Source organism: Mustela erminea, chromosome 1 (assembly GCF_009829155.1).
Source record: "Mustela erminea isolate mMusErm1 chromosome 1, mMusErm1.Pri, whole genome shotgun sequence".
In the NCBI taxonomy this organism is placed as follows: Eukaryota; Metazoa; Chordata; class Mammalia; order Carnivora; family Mustelidae; genus Mustela; species Mustela erminea.
The window spans coordinates 114,844,929-114,868,573 of NC_045614.1; the positions used below are offsets into that span (position 1 = coordinate 114,844,929).

General features: G+C 39.0%; 1 protein-coding gene and 1 long non-coding RNA gene across 5 annotated transcripts in view; one reads left to right on the forward strand and one right to left on the reverse strand.

The window, feature by feature from the left end:
• MCF2L2 (MCF.2 cell line derived transforming sequence-like 2) overlaps positions 1–23,645 on the forward strand; it is a 251,185-nt gene that overhangs the window by 204,678 nt on the left and 22,862 nt on the right. For all 3 annotated transcript variants that reach the window (XM_032339584.1, XM_032339564.1, XM_032339575.1), the window contains 5 exons: positions 725–796; positions 3,404–3,529; positions 12,598–12,813; positions 13,740–13,832; positions 14,005–14,083. In XM_032339584.1, the coding sequence (XP_032195475.1) occupies positions 725–796; positions 3,404–3,529; positions 12,598–12,813; positions 13,740–13,832; positions 14,005–14,083 (586 nt within the window). The remainder of the gene's footprint in view (positions 1–724; positions 797–3,403; positions 3,530–12,597; positions 12,814–13,739; positions 13,833–14,004; positions 14,084–23,645) is intronic.
• LOC116588509 lies at positions 5,480–8,753 on the reverse strand. Of its 2 annotated transcripts, XR_004284982.1 has the most exons (3): positions 8,123–8,753; positions 6,000–6,105; positions 5,480–5,912 (listed from the first exon to the last, which is right to left on the reverse strand). It is a non-coding gene; the product is annotated as an uncharacterized LOC116588509 (long non-coding RNA). The 2 variants fall into 2 exon arrangements; XR_004284981.1 differs by having other exon boundaries at positions 5,480–6,105.

The following is a 23,645-nucleotide window of genomic DNA, read 5'->3' on the forward strand; positions in this document are numbered from 1 at the left end:
TCAAATTGGCAAAACTATTCAATTAAATGTTAATATTCCGTGTCTGGTGGGGGCTGGTGAAACAAGCTGTCATATATGACTGGTGGGAACATAGTCTTTCTGTGAAGAACTTGGAAGTATGGATCAGAACTTTTAACATTGGGGTGTCTGTGTGGCTCAGTGGGTTAAGCGTTGAACTCTTGATTTCAGCTCAGGTTGTGATCTCAGGGTCTTGAGATCAATCCTCACACTGGGCTCTGTGCTTAACACAGTCTGCTTGTCTCTCTCCCTCTGCTTCTCCACCACCCTCCCCAAATAAATAAATAAAATCTTAAAAAAAAAAAAATTTTAACGTTGACAATTTCGCTTCTAGAAACTTATCCTTAGGGGGAAAAAAGCACAAAGATCTTTATTATAATAAAAAATTTTTGAACCTAAATGTTTAACAGAAGGGGGGATTAATAAATTATGATTTATCTACAGGATGCAGCACTGCTACAATTAAAAAACATGTGCTTGGGAAAATGTTCATGATATATTGTTGGGTGAAAAAAAACAGACTACAAAACAGTGTGACCAGTATGATTCTGTTTTGGAAAGAACTCTGTGCCATTCTTTCCCTCTTACTTACGATATACAAATTTATGTACACCCTCAGTTAATTTAGCGTTGGCTGGAGATTGCACAGTAGTTTTAGTTGGCATTCTACTTTTTGATTTCCAATAAAGCTTTTGGGTTAATGCAGGGGCTGCTGGATTTTGAATCTCCGGAGGATTTGGGGATAGACCCAGGTGACCAAGAAGAAGGTTTGGCTAAGGTACCGTATATTAAATATTGTTTTATATAACTAACTGTTAATGGTGTTTGTGTCTGGGTGGGCAAATTTATGGCAATTTTCTTTTTCTTATTTGTGATCTTTATAATTTAAATTTTCTAAAATAGCATGTATCTTATAATTTATAGTTACCAAAAAAAAAAAATCCCCAAAATTAAAGGCAATTTCAAAGTGAGGTTTTGTAACAGGATAATTAGTAATATATTTTCTTTCCTCCACATAAAAATGTTTTAACAGGAATACAAAATAAAGTGAATCTGTAAAATGCATACATAAAACTGTAAGTAAATATGATAACATCTCTGCTATGGTTTTCCTGCAGGGTAAGATTATGTATGATTTATATTTATTTGTTGTACTTCTTAGTATATCTAATTTGCATACATTATACCCTGCTCGCCTCTAAGTGTGTTTGTGGGTGTGAATTCTAAGACAGCCAAGGTTCCCTCAGAAGAAATGGTAACCATACCATATTGGGAAGAAATCTGTGATTTAGGAGTGGGGTTTCTTTTAAATTTTCTGTAGGATATTCTGGTTTTAACACCACCACCAACAACAACATCAAAAACACAAGGAACAGTCATTTGCGTGCCTTCTTTGCTCAGTATATATGGCAGGGACTCCTTGAAATTAAGAGAAGCTCAAGACACAGGTAATAACTTTATAGCCTGGAGCAAGGGGAGCTTGGCTGAGTTAGCTTAATAATGTTTGTAAGGATGTTCCTGAGCCCTGCGTTACACAATGTAAAAGGAGCTGCATCCTACATTTGTGGGAGGCGGTTAGCGGAAGGAAAGGGAATGGGAACAGTTGAGTCTCTAAAAGGAAACTGAGTTTTAAGTGTTGGGTAAAGGGGAAGACCCCTGGTGTATGAATGTAATCCTTTATTAATGATGTTACAAAAAACTCAGGTGAGAGTCTGCTGTCTTCTCCCAGCACCCGGAGCATGTTTATATGAGTGAGAAGGTAAGAGAGAGCCCATGGCAGATTGTTGAGTGGAGGCAGCGTGTTCTGCCCCATTCATGATCCAAAAAAGCTAATCCCCAGTGCTTAGGCAAGGTTCGGAGAATATACAAACCTTTGCATACAGGGCACTGCAAAGGACAAAAAGAGGCGGTACTGGAGGGGGGGCGGACAACAAAGATCTGTCCGCTCTTTGCTATAGGAATTGATGTGTTAAAGAAAAAAAAAAAAAAGGAAGAAACCAAAAATTTTTTGTTGGTATTTGCCATAGGACAGATGAATACACTATGGAGGTATCAGGGGAATAAAATACTGGAATTGTAAGCAAAAGACTTTCCCACTGAAACAATTATCCCTATTATGTCCTAAGTGTCTCCGTAGTAATAATTGGAACATCAGTCTCTTCAGTTAGCAGTTACAGTGTTTGCACTCAGTTCTGAGTCTTCCTGGTTGGAAGAGGCAGACCATGTTGGCTTATCTCTTTAGTGTTTTTAATGGTGATAGACTGTGAGAAAGACTAGGGAAGGAGAAGAGGGGAGAAGGGCGGAGCTGGGGCGGGGTGTGGGGATTCAACGTGGCAAATGCAACAGTTGTGGCTGCCACTTCCTGACGGGGCACAGGGGAAGAACGAGGCACAAACAAGTCAGCTGCAAGAGAAAGGGAGCCCAGGTCGGCAGTAGAAAAGACTGTCACCCCAAACAACTCCTCAGTCTCATATTTTTGGAAAGCAGGTCACAACCAACAAAGAAGCTGGAGTCGGTTACACATTGACCATGAGTCTTGTAGATAAGAAGAAAGGCAAAATATATCTGGTCGAGCAGTATAAAGTTTATAATTGAGCAAGCACTTTCAGAGGGTGCATCTAATTAGCCACAGGTGGTCTCTGGAGTAGGGGAGATAACAGAAAAAAGCCGAAGGAACGCGGGGAGCCAGCTGGGCATTCCCTGCTGCTTGGCTTCGAGGACGTTTATCATCCCCTCCCCCAGAGGCCTGTTGCCAGAAGGCTATAGCTAAGCATGCTTGGTGCTGGTATGATTTCTTACGGGTTACATTTTAAGCAGTATGTTGTTCTGAGGCACAGTTACATATGGCATTTACGTGTTAGTCATGAGTAAACCTCCACAAGGCAGCTCATTCTCTGCCTCTGTAGGAGATTGCAAATATCCTTCCCTGGGATGGTTTTAAGTATAATTTCACTTGTAGGAATAGGACTTTCACATTATGTACAAGAATACGATACTCAGATACTACTTTTCAGTAGCTCCTGGGTTAGGGGTGTGAAAAGGAAGAGCAGCCTATTTAAAGGCTCTGGGTTTTTCATGCTTTAAAGGTCAGTATGTTTCTTACGCAGCAGGACTATAATGTCCATGACTTTATGAACTTCATTCTTCATGAGTGCAACATATAGAAAGTGTGGTCGGTGATTTTGCGTGTGTGTATATCATATATGTAAACCAACAAGTATCTTTAGCCACCATTCTTTGGAAACAGGGCAAGAGATCCATGTATCTACCCTCCCTGTCTCTGTCCTGGCTGGATCTCTGGCTCCTTTTTTCTGTCCTGTTTCCCGGGTTCACTTGCTTAGATGGTTTACCTTTTGATTTCCAACAAGGCATTTGGTTTCCACAGAATGAGCCAAAGAGGACCAAGGATTCCACATTCTCAGCCGAACTACAGCAAGCTTTGGCCATGTTGGAAGATTTGATCAAGTCCTGTGAGTTGGCCATGGACCTGGCAGCAGTCACTGGATGTCCGGTATGGGCCATAGCAAGCATGGAAACAGTTCAGCAAAAGACAGGCACAATATTACAAAGATAGGAGATGCTGTGGCAAAGGTAGAGACGTGACCTGTGGTAAAGGAACCTGACTCTGAGGAAAGTAGCCAAAATTGTGCAATAAATCTGTGCTGTGGGAATCCAAGCAACCTCTCAGTATTTTCAGGAGTCTTGGGTTGTACTCCTTGGGGTCCTGAATGTGGAGACTGACCCACACTCTGAAACAACCAGGAACTCAGAGGCCAGAACATAGATGGGCAGGGGAAGGTACTGAAGGAGTAATTTATTCTCTGACTCATGGCACTATTAAAAAACTAAAAAGATGCTCCTTCCTGCCTCAGATTTTCTCTATGCAAAGTCCTTTGAAAATGGATCCTAGGTGAAAGTCTAACTCCATTTTTATGTCGCAGATCTCAGAAGAAGACTGACAAAGATATATCATACATTCTGTAATCCAAATGGTTGAAGAAAAATACCAGAAGAGGCAGTGCTGGGGAGTTGAGCCCTCTCAAGCTGGGTGTGAGTGTAAACCCTGAGGGAGTCAGTCCCAGGAATTCTAGGCAGTCCATTCTCTGAAACATATGGATTCCTTGGGACTGGGACATCATTATTATTTCACTGGTTTTCACTGGGAGGTGCTCTAGATCTTGACTCAGGTGGATTCGCTTTTCATCTTTGTCATAACGAATTACCACAACCTTGGTGGCTTAGAGCAGCACAAGTGTATTATATTATAGTTCCATAGGTCAGAAATACAGCACAGTCTCACCAGGATAAAATCAAGGTGTCTGCTTTCCTTTTGGGAGGCTCTAGGACAGAATCTGTTTACTTGCCTTGTCCAGCTTACCAAGGCCACACACATTCCCTTGCTCATGGTTTCTCCTTCCATGATCAGTGTTCTTCTTGACTCACATCATTCTGATCTTCTCTTCTGCTTCTCTTCCACTTTTGAGGACTCTGTGATTACATTGGACCTGCCCATTCATATCCACAGTATCTCCCTATCTCGAAGTCCTCTGATGAACAACCCTAATTCCATCTGCAACCTTAATATCATTTGTCACGTAACCTGACATATTCTCAGATTCCAGGGGTTAGGATGTAGACCTCTTTGGAAGGCTATTCTGTATACCACACAGGAGTGAAGCGTTTTGAGGATTAAATTGCAGACAGATACTTTTCCTTCTCTCTTTTTCATTTTAATTTTTACCTGGTTTTAACATACTGTTCATTGAGGTCTGGGCAAAAGAAATGACCTTTCTTTTCTTTCCTGGTCATAAGTCAAACCATGCAAATTAATTAGGGGCAAAAAAGAAACAAGCAAGCAAACAACAAAAAAAAACCCTGTGATCTTTTTATTTCCCTCCCTCCTGGCATTTTTCTGGCCAGCATCTCAGAAGCAGGCCCACTGCGATCCAGGTGGTAATGCTGCTCCTGTCCCCTGGGACTCAAGAGTGCTCTCTGCTTACTACTGATGCATGATTCAGGAGGGTATTCATGAACTGCCGGGTATGTGTGGGAGGGATCATTTTCTTGGTAATAATTTTTTCCTTCTTCATTTAAGGAAACTCAGGGGAGCCATTTGTTTAATCATTTTGGGACATCTTTCTGCTCTTTTTATCTTTAACATGCCTCAGCGACCCCTATTAGAAGTCCATTTCCCTGAATCAAATGAATGTCCCGGAAATCATTCACAGGGCAGGAAACTCCCAGTTATTATTCTGAGTGTAAGTATCAGAGGAGGAGGAAGTTATGAGAAAATAATTAGTAAAACGTGAGTAAGTAGCAATCTATTCTAATTTCATTCCAAGCCAGCTTGCATACAAATGAGATGAACCAGCTTATAGAATTGTAGAGACTCTTTACATCAAATGCAAAGAACTTTCTTCTCTCCTATGTCCTTGGAATTGCCCCTTTGACATAAACTCTATTTTTTTTTTTCAGTAAGATTTTAACTTGCTTTACATCTAGTACATTAGCTACTTTACCCTGACAGTTTTGTATAATCCTATTGAATTGTGGAAGAGCAGGCAGTGAAATTTTCCCTTTCTGATTCATGAGTAGAGCCACAGAAAGTCGAGTTAACTCCCCTAAGATCACATTGTGTATCAGCTTGGACCACTTCTTGGATCTCTCCTCTCCCTGTCCAGGGTGCCATTCATTCTCTGAATGCATTCTTCATCTACTTTTGTTTAGAGTCTACTAACAGCTCAGTTGCTCCTAACTCACATCTAATGATTGAAAGATTCTTTGACTCAACTTTGTAGAAGTTTATCACAAGGGGCTGAAAATCACATGCTGAGTGTGTGTGGATGAAACCAGAACTTAACTGTTAGTTTCTTTACTTGACATCCAATATTGACCTGGGTTTGAAAAGAAAAGACATTGAACCTGAATGGGTAAATGCATAATTAAAACAACTAGAAAAAAAATCCCTCCCTGATATTTACCTTTTATTCCTGTTGTGTACACTTGGTTAGTTTTCCATTTAATTCAATCACAGGAGCTTTAAAGCTTTTTTGTTTTGTGGAACACCGAGATGTCATTTACCTCCCTCTATTTGAAAAAGAAAGAAAGAAAGAAAGAAAGAAAGAAAGAAAGAAAGAAAGAAAGAAAGAAAGAAAGAAAGAAAGAAAGTTTCCCTTCTATTCAATCTAACACATAAAATTGAAATACGTATAAGGTCCTTTTAAATCCTGACTTGTCAGGAACAAGGTCCAAAGTTGAATAGTAAAGTCTGAATGAAATATTTTTATTTTATGGAACAAATTTATGTCATTTAATAAATGAAGTATTTTTATCGCAAGTTTTATGGACTAAGCCAACGTATATTATTTCTGATTTCATTACTCACTTCCCTGAGCAGAACGTTGGCTGCGGAGGGAAGGCCGAGTAAATAACCTTAACGACTCTGTGGGATCACCTGTGCATCCTTCCCCGCTCCAGGCACCTATGCCAAGAGTGGCTGTGAGGAGTAAATGAGGATTAAGTCATAATAAAAGCACCCAGCACCATGCGAGCCACCTGAGAGAGGATGAATAAAGGGCCCCTGGGCTGACTCATTTGGATACTTTGTCAGATTGGAAAGGAAGGAGCCCTTTTACTTCTACTGATTATAGTTATAGGTTTCTCTGTCTTACAGCTTCTACTTTTTGTTTCTGGACTGACTTTCTGCTGATTCACTTACTCAAATGTTTCCTCCTCCTTTGTGTGAGAAGCATACAGCTCTGCCCCACACTGCTGTCACCACCAGGAATGAAAACCCGGGCATTCAAATGTGGCCTCTTTCTGGAGGTCAGCTTCCCCAGACAGGCTCAGCCAGATCCTTCATGTGGCTGATGTAGTCACGTTTGAAATTCTTACACCAGAGCTCTTAACTACAAAATTCCACACATGACAAGTGGTAACATGTATTAGTTTATTTTGCCATCATTTCCCATATGGAGGAGTCCGTCTGACTTTTCACGTGCTTATCTGTTTGGGGTAGCCAACACCCAATAGTGGTGTATCTCTGAGTTCATATCCATTAGATTCAACACACACAAGCAATGGCCATCACTGATGGAAAAAAACGATTGTGGACATATTCTTTTCCTAGAGCTGCCATAATAAAGCTCCACAGTTCTGGAGGCTAAAAGTCCAAAATCAAGGTGTTATCAGGCCTTTGCATCCTCTGAAGGCTCCAGGAAAGAATCCTTTCTTGCTTCCCTCCTGGCTTCTAGTCATTGCCAGCAGTGCCTGGTGTTCCTTGGCTTACCGCTATATGACTCCATCTTCTGCCTGTCTTCATGATTGGCTTCTCTCTCTCTCCGTGTGTGTCTATTTTCTATTCTCATGAAGACACCAGTCTTCGAATTAGTGCCCACCCTAATCCAGTAGGACTTCATTCTAGCTCATTACATTTGCAAAGACCTTATTTGCAGATAAGATCACATTCTGAGGTCCCAGGTGGACATGAGTTTTTTTGGAGTCACTATTCAACCTAGTACTGGGGCATCACTGAATAAGTTTCCTCATGGTGCTGAGCTTTTAGCCTCATGTCTCCTCAGGCACTCAAGCCAGTAAATGAATAAATATTATGTGTCTGGGGGACGTATATTTACAAGAGTCATGCATGTGGTTCCTGGTCTTGGGACCAGCTGCAGTCTGACTGGAAAGAAAGGATACATATGGTTGAAAAGATGACCATAGGTTATCTTTGGTCTTGCTCAGAGGAACTCCACTCCTTCTGTCCTTTCCCTTGGGAGGTGGGATTGCCTCCATGCATCCTGGCTGGTGACAACATGTGTGCACCTGCCCTTCAGGAGCACTGCATGGGGTACGCAACCTCAGCCATTGCAAGATGGGGCTTGAGTATTGAGATATCCAATCCTATCACATGCAACCCTTCTTTTACAGCTGGATTCAAAAGACCCAGCAGTTCCCTCCTGTGACCTTTAGTGATGATGGGCTTACTAGAATGGGTGACCATAGAGCGCTGGGAAGAGCCAGGCTCAGGGAGGTAGGAATGGGACAATTCCAGGACCCATAGCAGTTCTAGGATCTTGACTTGGGAGAGAGTGGGGATTCTTACCTGTGTGCTCTGCCCGTATGTGCCAGGTATATCCACACACCTGCTGTCTTCTCCTCTTACCACCTGCTGTCTGGTTCTTTCCCTCCATTGGTGTCTTTTCCTCTTCCTCATAGTTTCTGGTCTTCTGGTGACTCACTTTCTTTGTTGCTCTACTGCCTTATTGTTTATTCCACCTCTTTCCCTCTTATGAAGCATCTCACAACTACAACTCCTGCTACTTACTGCCTCAGTTCAGACAGGGATCAGATTGTCCTGTACGGTCAGGGGCTGGCCCCTCTCTGGATTCATATCCATTGGTCAACTGACACTACCAAGGTGCAAACAGTTATGGCTGCTAGAGGGAGGAGGAGGAGAAAGCAGAGGTGATAATGGCAACATCACTGCCTAAGGTTGCCTCTTTAGCAGGACTACAGACAGGGCAGTTTCTTCTGCAGCCCATGGTCTTGGAAGACACCTTAACTAACCTTACCAACCCTCCACAGGTCATTAAAGAGTGCACACTGGGACTTGTTCCCCCTCCCCCATCATTCTGGCTTTATTTATTTTTACTTTTTAAAAATTTTAGATAACTTCTATTAATAAAAGGTAATGAGATGCCCATATTTTATGTCTCCACTAATTTTATTTTAATTTTTATTTATTTATTTAATCAGTCCTTTTTAAATTTTTTATTTAAATTTTGAATTTATTGAATAAATTCAAATTTATTTAAATTTGAATTTAAATTTTTTAAATTTAAATTCAGTTAGTTAACATGTAGTGTATTTTTAGTATCAGAAGTAAAGTTCAGTGATAGTACCCAGTGCTCATTACATCACATTCCTTCCTAAATATCCATCACCTAGTTACTCCAGCCCCAACCCTCCTCCCCCTCAGCAACCCTCAGTCTGTTTCCTATGGTTAAGAGTTTCTTATGGTTTGTCTCCCTCTCTGATCTCATCTTGTTTTATTTTTCCCTCCCTTCCCCTATGATCATCTATTTTGTGTCTTAAATTCCACATATGAGTGAAATCATGTGATAATTGTCTTTCTCTGGTTAACATCTTTCCCTTAGCATAATACCCTCTAGTCCCATCCACGTCATTGCAAATAGCAAGATTTCACCGTTTTGATGGCTGAGTAGAATTCCATTGTATTTATATACCATATCTTCTCATCCATTCATCTGTCATTGGACATCTGGGCTGTTTCCATAGTTTATTTCCATAGTAGACATTGCTGCTATAAATACTGGGGTGCACGTGCCCCTTTGGGTCACTACAGTTGTATCTTTGGGGTAAGTACCTAGTAGTGCATTTGTTAGGTCATAGGGTAGCTCTATTTTCAACTTTTTGAGGAAGCTCTATACTGTTTTTTGGAGTGTCTGCAACAGCTTGCATTCCCACTTACAGCATAAGAAGGTTGCCCTTTCTCTGCATCCTTCCCAATATCTGTCATTTCCTGACTTGTTCATTTTAGCCATTCTGACTAGTGTGAAGTGGTATCTCATTGTGGTTTTGGTTTATATTTCCCTCAGGCCAAGTGATATTTACATTTTTTTCATGTGTCTTTTGGCCATTTGTATGTTTTCTTTGGAAAAATGTCTGTTGTTCATGTCTTCTGCCCATTTCTTGCTTGGATTATTTGTTCTTTAGGGGTTGAGTTTGGTAAGTTCTTTATAGATTTTAAGTATTAGCCCTTTATCTGATAAGACATTTGCAAATATCTTCTCCCATTCTATAGCTTGTCTTTTGGTTTTGTTGACTGTTTCTTTTGCTGTGCAAAAGCTTTTGGAGTCCCAATAGTTCATTTTTGCCTTTGTTTCTGTTGCCTTTGGAGACATGGCTAGCAAGAAGTCACAGAATTTGCTGCCTGTGTTCTCCTCTAGGATTTTGATGGATTCCTGTCTCACATTTAGAGTTTTCATCCATTTTGAGTCTGTTTTTGTGTATGGTATATGGAAATGGGACAGTTTCATTCTTCTGCATGTGGCTTCCCAACACCATCTCTTGAAGAGACTATATTTTTCTCATTGGATATTTATTCCTGCTTTGTCAAAGATTAGTTGACCATAGAGTTACGGATCCATTTCTGGGTTCTCTATTCTGGCTTCTTTTAGAATTGCTTTCAACAGCTGTGATTTAAAGTGATGCCTCCACATTTGCCAAATGTGTTGTCAGAAACAGCTTTACCTAAAATCCATCTGTTTATCTATTCTGGGATGTGGTTGAGGATGGGCTCAGTATTTGACTTGGTGACTCTTTATGAGAACAAAGACCCATGGGAGAAATTTCTCCCATGGAGTTGTTCAGAAATTGCTGAACAACTGGTTTAGGCATGCCTTTGGACATAATGTATAATACAACTTTCTGTGTTTCCTTCTATATTGCCCACTAGAAAGTCCTAGCCTAGTCTGCAGTAGGTTTACATGTCTTTATTATATGGGTTTTATGTATAACCTCTTCATCTCATTTTTTAAAATCTTTTTTCACCCTAAGTAATTAGTTATTTTCTGTCTGCCTATAATGTATATATTTTTATCAGATAGATCACATTTTTGAAACGAGGTGGAATATAAATACATTTTAAAATACAAACTACAGGGTGCCTGGGTGGTTCAGTGGGTTAAGCCTCTGCCTTCAGCTCAGGTCATGGTCTCAGGGTCCTGAGATCGAGGCCCGTGTCAGGCTTTCTGCTCAGCAGGGAGCTTGCTTCCTCCTCTCTCTCTGCTTGCCTCTCCGCCTACTTGTGATCTCTCTCTCTCTCTCTCTGTCAAATAAATAAATAAAATCTTTTAAAAAATTAAAATAAAATACAAACTACACAATTGGTGAAGCTATGGACCCAGGTCATGATCTCAGGGTCATGGGATCAAGCCCCGTATCCAGCTCTGTGCTCAGAGCTGAGTCTGATTGAGATTCTCTCTCCCTCTGCCCCTCTCACTCACTCTCTCTCTCTCTCTCAAATAAATAAATCTTTTTAAAAAATAAAATAGAAACTACTGGTTGTAGTTCATGTGGCAAATACTAAACACCAACTTTTGCCAGTCAACTTGACGAAAATTTATTTCCTGCGTTATTTATGTCTACCTAGTAGAAATTGAATGGGTTTAAAAGAGAATACAATCACTGAGGGATAGAGTGGCTCCTGGAAGGATATGGATAAAGCGGTGAAACTTCCCAAGGTTCCTCATGAACCCATTGCCCGTGTGTCTCAGAGCATGGTCAGACTGAGCCTGTGCAAACAAACCAGGAGTATCATGCCTTTAGGAGAGCAGTCCTTATGGCTGGGGACTCTTTATTCCTCACTGAGGGGTTCATTAACCACAGTTCACACATGTAACTTTTACAAAGCAGGAAGAGAAAAATAGCACAGAAAATATGCCACAAGCACCATAGAAATAAGTCGAGTTTATGCTCTTGAAGTTTTTATTTTAGAATTTCAGAAGTGCAGTAAATTATTTTTAAAACAATATTCACAGTTTGTTCAATATAAACAATAAATTATAAAAATGCCCAATTAGAAATAATGTACATACTTGTAGTATTAACTCAGAAATTGTAGAGATTTATCTCAGCTAGACATAACTCAGGGAAATTTCTCTGTCCTGGTCCTGTTCACATACTTTTCTCCTTTTGGCATTTTCCTTCAGGAAAATAAATTCTTGATTATCTGCTTCAAGTGATCTAATGTTTAAAAAATACCAGATAAAATTCAATGTTCTTAGCTCATCTCACTGTAGTACCCTTTGGAGAGAACTCGGAGAAGGCAGGGTCACTCATTTGGACTTCCAACCAGACATATGAGAAAGATGTGTTTGCTGGTAGAGGGATAGGCATAAAATGCACCCTGAAGCCAAATAGACTTTCTTTAAAATTTTTGGCATTTGGGATTATCTTTGCACTCTCCACTTACTCTGAGAAATGCAAAGTTGAATGTCATCATTATTTTCATTACAATGTTATGAAGATTAGGTTATATGAAGCTTTTCATAACAAATTTCAGAACAAATCTCATGTTCTCAGGTGGTCATACCTGGAGCAGATGTTGGGATGCAGAGGGAGCGCATGGATGATTATGGAAAAGATCCATAATGCAGCAAAAATTCTCTCTCCTGGACATACTTAAATATTAATTTCTTGCCCTTTTAAAGTAGACTGTCATGTATCAAAAACAAAAAAGTGGAAATAGAATTCTGCTAGCTAAGATTAATTACAAAGGCCAAAATATCAGAATACCAATATCTTTAGTTCAAGTATTTCTCATGTGCTTTATGTTTATTACCTTGCACAGATCTATATAACTGAACGGTGCCATGCTCAGTGAAGCTCACAAAAGTATAGCTTTGATTTAGTGACAGATGAAACTGTTTGGCACTTTTTAAACTATCAACTTCGAATAAGCATACTTTAGAATTTGCAAGCAGACCTTCGAGAGTGCTTTCCCTGTCAAGTAATGTAACAGCTTCCTTTCATGTATGTCTATCTTCCCCGAAGGATGATATCAAGAAACTGGGCAAGCTGTTGATGCATGGCTCTTTCAATGTCTGGACAGTTCACAAGGATCGTTATAAAATGAAGGATTTTATTCGATTTAAGCCCAGCCAGAGGCAAATCTATCTATTTGAAAGGGGAATCGTGTTCTGTAAGATTCGAATGGAGCCCAGTGACCAGGGCCTCGCTCCTCATTACAGCTTTAAGAAATCTATGAAGGTAAAGTGGTCCTTTTACACTGGAGAAGCAGCACGACCCTATGGAGAGGAAAGTCGTTATCCTTATTTTACAGATAAGAAAACTGAAGCCTAGAGAGGAGAGGTTTAGTTGCCAAATGCCACACAATAGAACTAGACTCCACACCCAGGCCTTTCTAACTCCAACGTCAGAACTTGTCATCAGTCACTGGACTGGGCCAGGGCTGGGATAGAGCCTTTGTGCTAGATGGAGAACAGGGACCATATGGTATCCTGTCCTGACAAACAAATTAGGAAAGTACCCTCTAGGCAGAGGGGTGAAAGATTTGATGATTAGAGCATGGGCTGGATTTCGTCTCCGACTTGTCCTTCTAAACCACATATCTTTGCATGCAAACATTGACAAAGATTCTGGGGGTCTAGGAACCCATGTCCACACCAAGCATCATCTCTAGCCTATGTAGGAAATATTTCATAGCTGGTGATGAGACTACCCCATCCCACCCCACACCACACGCATGTGCATATATGCACACTCATACACACATATTTGTGCTCTTGTGATTAAAGTTGTTAATTATTCATGGTAGCTTTTGTTATTTATGTTTCTTCATGGATACTAATTCAGTTACTATTATGCACAGATTCGTGAAATACTTAGGTGTTAAAGGAGAGATGATCTCTTTGCTTAAAGGTTGAGGTCTCCAGCCTGTCATATAAAAAAGATGCAGTCTGTGTTGTCTCCTGAAAAAGAAAGGACAGAGGACACTGCCACACTGTGCTTGTGCTTTATGCTCCCTGGGGCCATTAACAGAGGGCAACAAAACGCGTAGAAGGAAGACAGAGGAAGAGAGCTATCAAGGGTAGAAAGAAACAGAGTGGCTGACAGGGACAATTTTAAAATGAGAAAATGGTAGTACAGCACTTTTTCTTCTTTCCATACAATAGTTGGTGACACTGTCAATTCGCCAGCTTGGCAGGGGGAGCAGCCGAAAGTTTGAAATTGCCCACCGAAATGGACCCGAGAAATACATCCTGCAGGTAAAGTTCACATCTTCCCCATAAGTGTCTGCTACTCTTTCCTGTGTTCCCATGGCTTGGCAAGTGCTTCCTGTCTCATTATTCCAGAGGTCACCCAGAGAATAAAAACCCTGTCCAGTTAATGCTCCAGGTGATCTGATATTCATAGTATCTTCCTTTCTACCATTTGCAGGCAGCTTCAAAAGAAATCAGAGATTGTTGGTTTTCAGAAATAAGTAAATTACTGATGGAACAACAAAACAATATTAAAGGTATGGTTACTTTGCTAAATTTAGCGTGGGGATTATACTGATTTCAACTTTGTGGTGGGTGTGCACACTGGGGATATTGTTGAAGGCAGTGGCTGGCCAGGAAAAGAACTGTGGGCCCCATTTTCATGGAAGCCCCTGTGCTTGTTTTACGTTGTGTGGGGTTTTTTTTTTGTGGTTGTGTGTGGATGTGTGCCTTTCAGCTGTGTTCTCCCCACAAACCTAATTGCCGAGATCAACTTTCTCAACACCACGTGGCAAAGCTACCCAAGATTATGCGAATGAGGATTTAAATGGCCAATACTGCTTTCAGAAGCTGTACTGCTTTTTTTTGTTTTTTTTTTTTTAAGCTGAGATATAATTAACATACCATAAAATGCATTCTCTTAAAGTGTGCAATTCCGTGGGTGTTAGTCTATTCACAGGGTCATGCAGCCATCCCCAGAACATTTTCATCACTCTCCCCGGCAAAAAAACCCGGTACCCATTAGCAGTCATTCCACATCTTCTCCCTTCTCCCCTCTGCCCCTGGTAACCACTAATCTACTTTCTGTCTGATGGATTTTCTTATTCTGGGCATTGTACATAAATGGGATCATATAAAAAATGACACTTTCTGTCCTGTTTCACTTGGCATAATTTTTTCAGCGGTTCATTGGTATTGTGGCATGTCTCAGTGCTTCATTCCTTCCCATGGTTGAAATACAGTGCATTGTATGGTTATGGCATTTTTGTTTATTATTCATAAGTTGATGGATATTTGGGTGATCTCCATTTTTTAGATATTATGAATAATGCTGCTAAGGGAAATTGTGTACAAGTTTTTGTGTGAACCTCTGAAAGAGTATGTATGTATATAAATAATAAATAAATAAATACTGGGCCATGGTCAATCTATGTTAATTTTCTGAGGAACTTCCGAATTGTTTTCTAAAATACTAGCACCATTTCTTCTTTGTACATGCAGTGTATAAGTGTTCCATCTTCTCCCCCTCTCACTAACACTTGAGACTGTCTTCCTCTTTTTCTCCTTCTTCTTCTTCTTCTTACCACCCCAGTAGGTGTGAAGTGGTCGCTCATTGTGGTTTTGATTTGCATTTCCCTAATGCTGGTGATATTGAGCATCTTTTCTTGTGCTTATTGGCCATTTGTATATTTCCTTTGAAGAGACATCTATACAACTTCTTTGCCCATTTTTTAATTAGGTTATTCGTTTTTTTATGGTTGTTGTAAAAACTATTTGTATATTCTGGGTATTAGATTCATCAAATATATGATTTACAAATATTTTTTCCCATTCTGTGGGATGTCTTTTCATTTTCTTGGTGATATCTTTTGAAGTACCAAAGTTTTTAACTTGATGAAGTCTAATTTATCTGTTTTTTCTTTGGTTGCTTGTGTATTGGTGTCATATCTAAGAAACCATTGCTTAACCCAAGATTTACACCTATGCTCTTCTTTAAAAATTTAGTTTTAACTCCTGGATCCATTTTGAGTTAATTTTTACATAAGAGGTGAATTAGGAATCTAAGTTTATTTTTCCATATATATATACATACATATATATGTATGTATGTGTGTGTGTGTGTGTGTGTGTGTATATATATATATATATATATATATATATATCCTGCTGTCCCTGAACCATTTGTTAAAAAGTCTATTCTATTCTCCACTGGATGGCCTTGGCACTTGTTATGGACTCAAGTGGCATAACTATGTTTGTTTTCCCCCAAAATTCATTCATTAGAACTTTACCCAATGGTAATACCCAATGGTATGAGAAAGTGAAGACTTTGGGAAGTAATTAGGAGTAGATGTGGTTATAAGAGTTCAGCCATCACGAATAGGATTAATGCCTTTATAAGTGCCATGAGAGAACTTGCTTCCTCTGTCTGCTCTCTGCTGTGATAAGGATATAATGAGAAGTCACCAATCTGCAGCCCAGAAGAGGATCCTTGCCAGAATTCAACCATGCTGGCATGGGATCTCAGACTTCTAAGCCTCCAGAACTGTGAGAAATAAATATCTGTTGTATATAAGCTGTCCAGTCTGTGGTAATTTGTTACAGCAGCCCAAACTAAGCACCCTTGTTGAAAATCAGTTGGCCGTAGATAGAGAATTCTTGGTTGACAGTCATTTTCTTTAAGCATTTTGAATATGTCATGTCATGTACTGTTTTGTGGCTTCCATAGTTTCTGATAAGAAATCAACTATTAGTCTTACTGAAAATGTCTTGGGGCACCTGAGTGGCTAAGTCGGTTAAGTGTCCGACTTGATTTCAGCTCAGGTCATGATTTCACGGTCATGATTTCAATCCCTGCATTGGGCTCATGCTGGGCATGGAGCCTGCTTGGGATTCTCTCTCTCCCTCCGCTCTGCCCCTACCCCAGTGCATGTGTATGCTCCCTCTAAATAATACATATACAGGGGAACCTGGGTGGCTCAGTTGGTTAAGCCTCTGCCTTCAGCTCAGGTCATGATCCCAGGATCCTGGGATCAAGTCCCACATCAGGCTCCCTGCTCCATGGAGAGCCTGCTCCTTCTCCTCCTTCTGTCTGCTGCTCTTCCTACTTGTGTTATCTCTCTGTCAAATAAATAAATAAAATCTTTTTAAAAAATACATATGTATGTAAAGATGAGAGATAATTTTTTAAAAAGTATCTTGCATGTGACACGTTGCTTTTCTCTCTCCTGCTTTCAGATTCTTTATGTTTTGACAGTTTGATATGTCTAAATATAACCCTCTTTGAATTTATATTTCTTGGAGTTTGTAGATAGTTCATTTGGATATGGAGATTAGTGTTTTTCATCCAATTTAGGAAGTCTTCAACCATTGTTTCTTTAAGTATTCTTTTAGCCCCTTTGTTTCTGACTTCTGGGATTCCCATTCTGTCTATGTTGTATGCGATGGAGTCCTACAGGTCTTTATGGCTAGAAAATTCTATTTCATTCTTTTTCTTTCTCTTCCTCAAACTGGATAGTTTCAATTGACCTATATCTAAGTTCCCTGACTCTCTTCTGCCTGTTCAAGTTTGCTTTTGGGCCACTCTAGTGAATTTTTCATTTCAATTATTATACTGTTCAAGCCAGAATTTCTCTTGGCCCTTTCAAATGTAATTCTATTTTCTCAATATGATAAGAGTTTGTTCTCATAATTTCCTTTAGTTCTTTTTTATGGATTCCTTTAATTCTTTGAACAGTTTTTTAATTTTTTTTTGAACAGTTTTTAAATAGTTGATTTAAATTCTTGGTCTAGGAAGTCTAATTATCTTCAATTCCTCAGGGACAATTTCTCTTGATTGCTTTTTTTTCTCTTTCTTTCTTTTTTCTATGTATGGGTCATGCTTTCTTGTTTCTTTACATAGCATATAATTTTTCTGTTAAAAACTGGACATTTATTTATTTTTTTAAAGATTTTATTTATTTATTTGACAGAGAGTGACACAGCAAGAGAGGGAACAAGCAGGGGGAGTGGGAGAGGGAGAAGCAGGCTTCCCACTGACCAGGAAGCCTGATGGGGTATCAATCCCAGGACCCTGGGACCATGACCTGACCTGAAGGCATCAGCGACTGAAGGCATTAACGACTGAGCCACCCAGGTGCCCCCAAATTGGACATTTAATAACAAAATGTGGCAATTTTAGAAATCCAAGTATCCTCCATTTCCAGTGGTTTTTGTTGGTATTGTTTGTTGTTTTTATTGTTTGTTTGGTAATTTCTCCAGTCTTTGCCAGGAGCTTGTGTGGATATTGGGGTGCACTTTCAACATACCCTCAACACACAGCCAAGCAGGTGACAATTCCACCTTATCCTTCACTTCCTGTTTGTTCAGAGTCCCAAGCTCTCTCCCCACTAGAGATGAGAGCATAAGGCCTTCTTAGATTTGTCCTGAAAATGCATACAGACTTGGGCATTTATACATGGCCTTCTAGATTCTCAGAAATATTTGGGAGCTTTCAAAGCCACTATGGACCTCTCATTCCCAAGTTTTTCCTTTTAAACTTTTGATTAGCCTATTTTTGCCTCAGCCTCGGGCAGCCAAGAAGTTAAAAAATTGCCTCTAGCAATTGTCTACAAATGCCCCAGGAGAGAAGGCTTTTCACACTGTGCTAGCTATGAATAGGTCTAATAAAGACAGCCTTGTAAGTAGGGTGTTCCAAGGAACCCCTAAACAAGTCAGATAATGATAGTTCTCTGGGAATGAGACTTTGAACAAACTTTAACCCTGTTTTGCCCCCTCCTATGGCTGCCAGATTGCTAATTTCACCTTGACTGCAGGCTGTTGAATTCTAAAGCTACCATCAAGAAGGAGGGGGTAGGTTGGGAACAGGGCAGCTAAAACACCACAAAGCTCACTGTTCATACCAAGATTCAGCCATTTCTCTTGAATAAGTGTTCTCCTCGTTGCTGTAAGCCTTTGCTTAATTTCTAGTGTTCTGAAATTATTGTCTCTGACTACTTTTGCCAGTTTTTTCTGTTTTCATGGAGGAGAGAATTTTTTTTTAATTTAATTTTTTTATAAACATATATTTTTATCCCCAGAGGTACAGGTCTGTGAATCTCCAGGTTTACACACTTCACAGCACTCACCATAGCACATACCTTCCCCAATGTCCATAACCCCATGGAGGAGAGAATTTTTGGAGGTTTTTTTCCTATGCTATTTTCACAGGTATCACTTGCTGTATAGTTTTATTAATTAAGAATCATCTTTGAGTAGGCATTGCTCTTTCACATTTGTTTTTTCAGTTGATCCTCATAGCAGTAGGGATAGTTGGTAGGAAAATCCACAAGCTGCATCAGTTGAGTTCAGATATTGCCCTGAAGGCTAAGAAATGCTAGTCTCATGTGGAAAATTGATTTCCTATCATTTATACTGACAATGATTTGTGTGTTTGGTAAGGAAAATTATGTAAATATGAAAAGATAAACTTTGTCCTCAGAGGCCTATCAGGAATGCAACCATTTCGCATTCTTTCTGTGTCTTCCCTGACTATTAGTTGGACAGGAAGATAGAAGGGTGGGTATGCATGATGAGATGAGGAAAAAGATAATCTAAGAACTGTGACTGGAAAACCACCACATCAGTTTTCTGTCACAACAACTGAGTGATGTAAGTTCATTATTTAAACTATTAGCCTTTGCCAAGAAATAATAACTACACTGTATAGTTTATTTTAATTTGTATAAAGGTAAGATGGGGAAACACTATGATTTACTCTTAATACTGTGCTAAATACACATTAAGGTAATTGAGCATGAATGCTCTGGAGGCATAAGACAGGAAGATGTAACAGCCCCAGCAGAAAAAGTTACTTCTTTTCCCCCGAAGCAACATTCTAGTCACAAGATTGTTCTAGAAATCTTTACCATAGTTTTGCCAAAGATGTTTTAGGGATAGCCTGCATTAGAATTACTTGCAGGGCTTGTTACAAATGTAGATAATCTGGGTCCTACCCTAAAACTGTGGAATTAGGTTAACAAGGGTTAATGCCTTGAGATATGCATTTTATCTTTAAAAAGTTTCTGGGCAGAGGCCTTAAACTATTTTTTAGAAGATTTTACTTATTTGTTTGAAAGACAGGGAGAGAGCAGGAGGAGGAGCAGAAGGAAAGGGACAAGCAGACTCTGCACTGGGCATGGAGTCCAATGCAGAGCTCAATTCCAGGACCCTGAGATCATGACCTAAGCCGAAACCAAGATTCGGATGCTTAACCAATTAAGCCACCCAGGTGCCCCAAACTATTATTTTTAAAACAACTGTATCGAGGTATAATTAACATAGCAAAGTGCACATATTTAAATATGCAACTTAAATGTACATGTACATGACACATGTACACAGCTGTGAAAGCATCACCACAATCAAGACTATGAACACATCTATCACCCCCCAAAGTTTCCAAATGCCCCTTTGTATTACCTTTCTCCTGCCCTTCCCTTATCCCCCATTGCTTCCCAGGTGGTCAGTGATCTTCTTTCTGTTACTATAGATTAGTTTGATTTTTTTTTATCATTCCATACAGAGAATTACACAGCATGTACTTTGGTCTGGTTTCTCTCACTCAGCATAATTATTTGGAGATTCATTCCTGTTGGTGTGTGTAACAATAGTACATCCCTTTTAAGTGAAGTGTGGTATTCCATTGTTTGGATATAACCCAATTTTTTTATTCATTTACCTGTTAATGAATATTTCCACTATCTTGGGCTATTTTGAATAATGCTGCTATTAATGTTCAAGTATGAGTTGTTCTTGTGGACACGCATTTTTGTTTCTCTTGGGTAAACACCTAAGAGTGTAATGGTTAGGCCATATGGCAGGTACATATTTAACTTTTTAAGAAGTTACTATTTTCCAAATTATTATTTATTCCCAGAGTAGCGTATGAGAGTTTCCCTGGCTCCACATTCCTCACCAAAACTTGCTGTTGTCAGTCTTTTTACTTTAAGCCAGCCTTATAATAGGTGTTGAACAGTATGTTATTGAGATTTTAGTTTGCTTTTTCCTAGTGACTAATGTTTAAGTATCTTTTCATGTGCTTTGCTATCCATATATCTTTTTTCAATGAAGTGTCCATTCAAAGCTTTTGCTCATTGTTTTCTCATTCTTAAGTGTTGAGAAGTTTATTTTTATATACCATAGATATAAATCCTTTATTAGATTATGTTTTGAAAATATTTTCTTTTGGTGTGTGGCTTATCTTTTCATAGTCTTAATAGTATCTATTGGAGTTGCTTGGCTGGCTTAGTTTTAGGGTCTTTCAGAATTGGTGAGTTCAAACCCCATGTTGGACATGGAGATTACTTAATTTTTTTTTAAGAGTATCTTTTGAAGAACAGAAGATTTTAATTTTGATGAAATCCAAGTTTTAAAAAATTTATCATATTTATCATATTTTTGGTTTGTGCCTAAGAAATCTTTTGGTAAATAGTGTGAAATGTGGATCAAAGTTCAGTTTTTTGTTTATTGGTGTCCAGTTATTCCATTACCATTTCTCCAGCTGACTCTTTATATAAGTGAATCCATTTCTGGATGCTCTGTTTCATCCCACTGATCTATTTGTCTATCCTGACATCTTTACTTTACTATCTTGATTACTGTAGATTTATAATAAGCCTTAAAACCCAATCCTTTAACTTTGCTCTACCTTTTAAAAAATTATTTAAATTCCACTTATTATCATAGAGTGTAATATTAGTTTCAGGTGTTACAATCTAGTGACTCAATACTTACATGCAACAGCTGGTGGTCATCACAAGGGCGTTCCTTAATCCTCATCACCTATTTAACCCATTTTCCCCTACTTTCCCTCGGGCAACCATCACTTCATTCTCTGTAGTTAAAAGTCTGTTTCTTGGTTTGCCCTCCTTCTTCCTTTGCTCATTGTTTTGTTTCTTAAATCCCACATATGAGTGAAATTCCATATATGAGTGAAATTGCGTGACAAGTTATATTTGTCTTTCTCTAATTAACTTATTTCCCTTATTTCCCTCCAGCTCCATTCATGTCCTTGCAAATGGCAAGATCTTGTTCTTTTTTATGGATGAGTAATATTCCATCGTGTGTGTGTGTGTACACATACTACCTCCTCTTTATCCATTCATCAGTTGATGGACATTTGTGCTCTATATAGTTTGCCTATTGTTGATAATGCTGCTATAAATATCGGGGTGCTTGTACCCCTTTCAATCTATATTTTTGTGTCCTTTGGGTAAATAGCTAGTAGTGCAATTTGTGAGTTGTAGGGTAGTTCTATCTTTAATTTTCTGAGGAAACTCCATACTGTTTTCCAGAATGACTGCACCAGTTTGCATTCCCACCAACAGTGCAAGAGGGTTTCCCTTTCTCCACGTCCTCACCAACACCTGCTGTTTCTTGCGTTGTTGATTTTAGCTGTTCTGACAGCTCTGAGATATCTCACTGTAGTTTTGATTTGCATTGCTCTGATAATGTGTGATGTTGAGCATCGTTTCATGTGCTTGTTGGAGATCTGTATGTCTTCTTTGGAAAAAATGTCTATTCATATCTTCTGCCCACTTTTTAATTGGATTGTTTTGGGTGTTCAGTTTTATAAGTTCTTTATGTATTTTAGATACTAAGCCTTTATCAGATATGTCATTTACAAATATCTTCGCCCATTTCTTAAGTTGCCTGTTAATTTTGTTGGTTGTTTCCTTTACTGTGCACAAGCTTTTTATTTTGATGTTGCAATAGTTTATTTTTGCTTTTGTTTCCCTTGCCTCAGGGAACAGATGTAGAAAGAAGTTGTTGTAGCTGATGTCAAAGAAGTAACTGCCTGTGCTCTCTTCTAGGAATTTTATGGTTCCAGGTCTCACATTTAAGTCCTTAATCCATTTTGAGTTTATTTTTGTGTATAATGTAAGTGTTCAAGATTCATTCTTTTGCATGCTGCTGTCCATTTCCAGTTTTTCCAACACCATTTGTTGAAGAGACAGTCTTTCTCATTGGATATTTTTACCTGGTTTGTCAAAGATTAAATGACAGTATATTTGTGTATTCATTTCTGGGTTTCTATTTTGTTCTATTGATCTATGTGTCTAGTTTTATGCCAGGAACATCTGTTTTGATTACTACAGCTTTGGTTTTGGTGCAATTATAAATAATAATGATTCCTTAATTTCTCTTTCTGCTGCTTCATTATTGGTGTATAGAAATGCCATGCAGCAACTTCTTGCTAGACATGTCTCCAAAGGCAAAGTAAACAAAAACAAAAATAAACTGTTGGGACTTCATCAAGATAAAAAGCTTCTGCATAGCAAAGGAAACAGTCAGAAGGCAACCTATAGAATAGGAAAAGATATTTGCAAATGTATTATCAGATAAAGGGCCAGTAGTGTGAAGAAATATGAAGAACTTATCAAACTCAACACCCAAAAAGCAAATAATCCAGTCAAGAAATAGGCAGGAGACATGAACAGACATTTCTCCAAAGGAGACATATGGCTGACAGTGAAAAAATGCTCCACGTCACTTCTCATCAGCAAAATACAAACCAAAAAACCACAATGAGATACCACCTTACACCAGTCAGAATGGCTAAAATTAAGAAGACAGGAAACATCAAATCTTGGTGAGGATGTGGAGAAAGGGGGACCCTCCTACATTGTTGGTGGGAATGCAAGCTGGTACAGCCACTCTGGAAAACACTATGGATGTTTCTTCAAGAAGTTAAAAATAGAGCAACCTTACAATCTAGCAATTGCATTACTAGGTATTTACCCCAAAGATACAGGTGTGTTGAAGTGAAGGGCACCTGCACCCCAGTATTTATGTCCACAATAACCAAACTGTGGAAGGAGTCGAGATGTCCTTCAACAGATGAATGGATAAAGAAGATGTGGTGTATATATACAATAGAATATTACTCAGCTATCAGAAAGGATGAATATTTACCATTTGCATTGATGTGGATGGAATTGGAGGGTATTATGTTAAATGAAATAAGTCAGTTGGAGAAAGACGATTATCATATGGTTTCACTCATATGTAGAATGTAAGAAACAGTGCAGAGGACCATAAGTGAAGGGAGGGAAAACT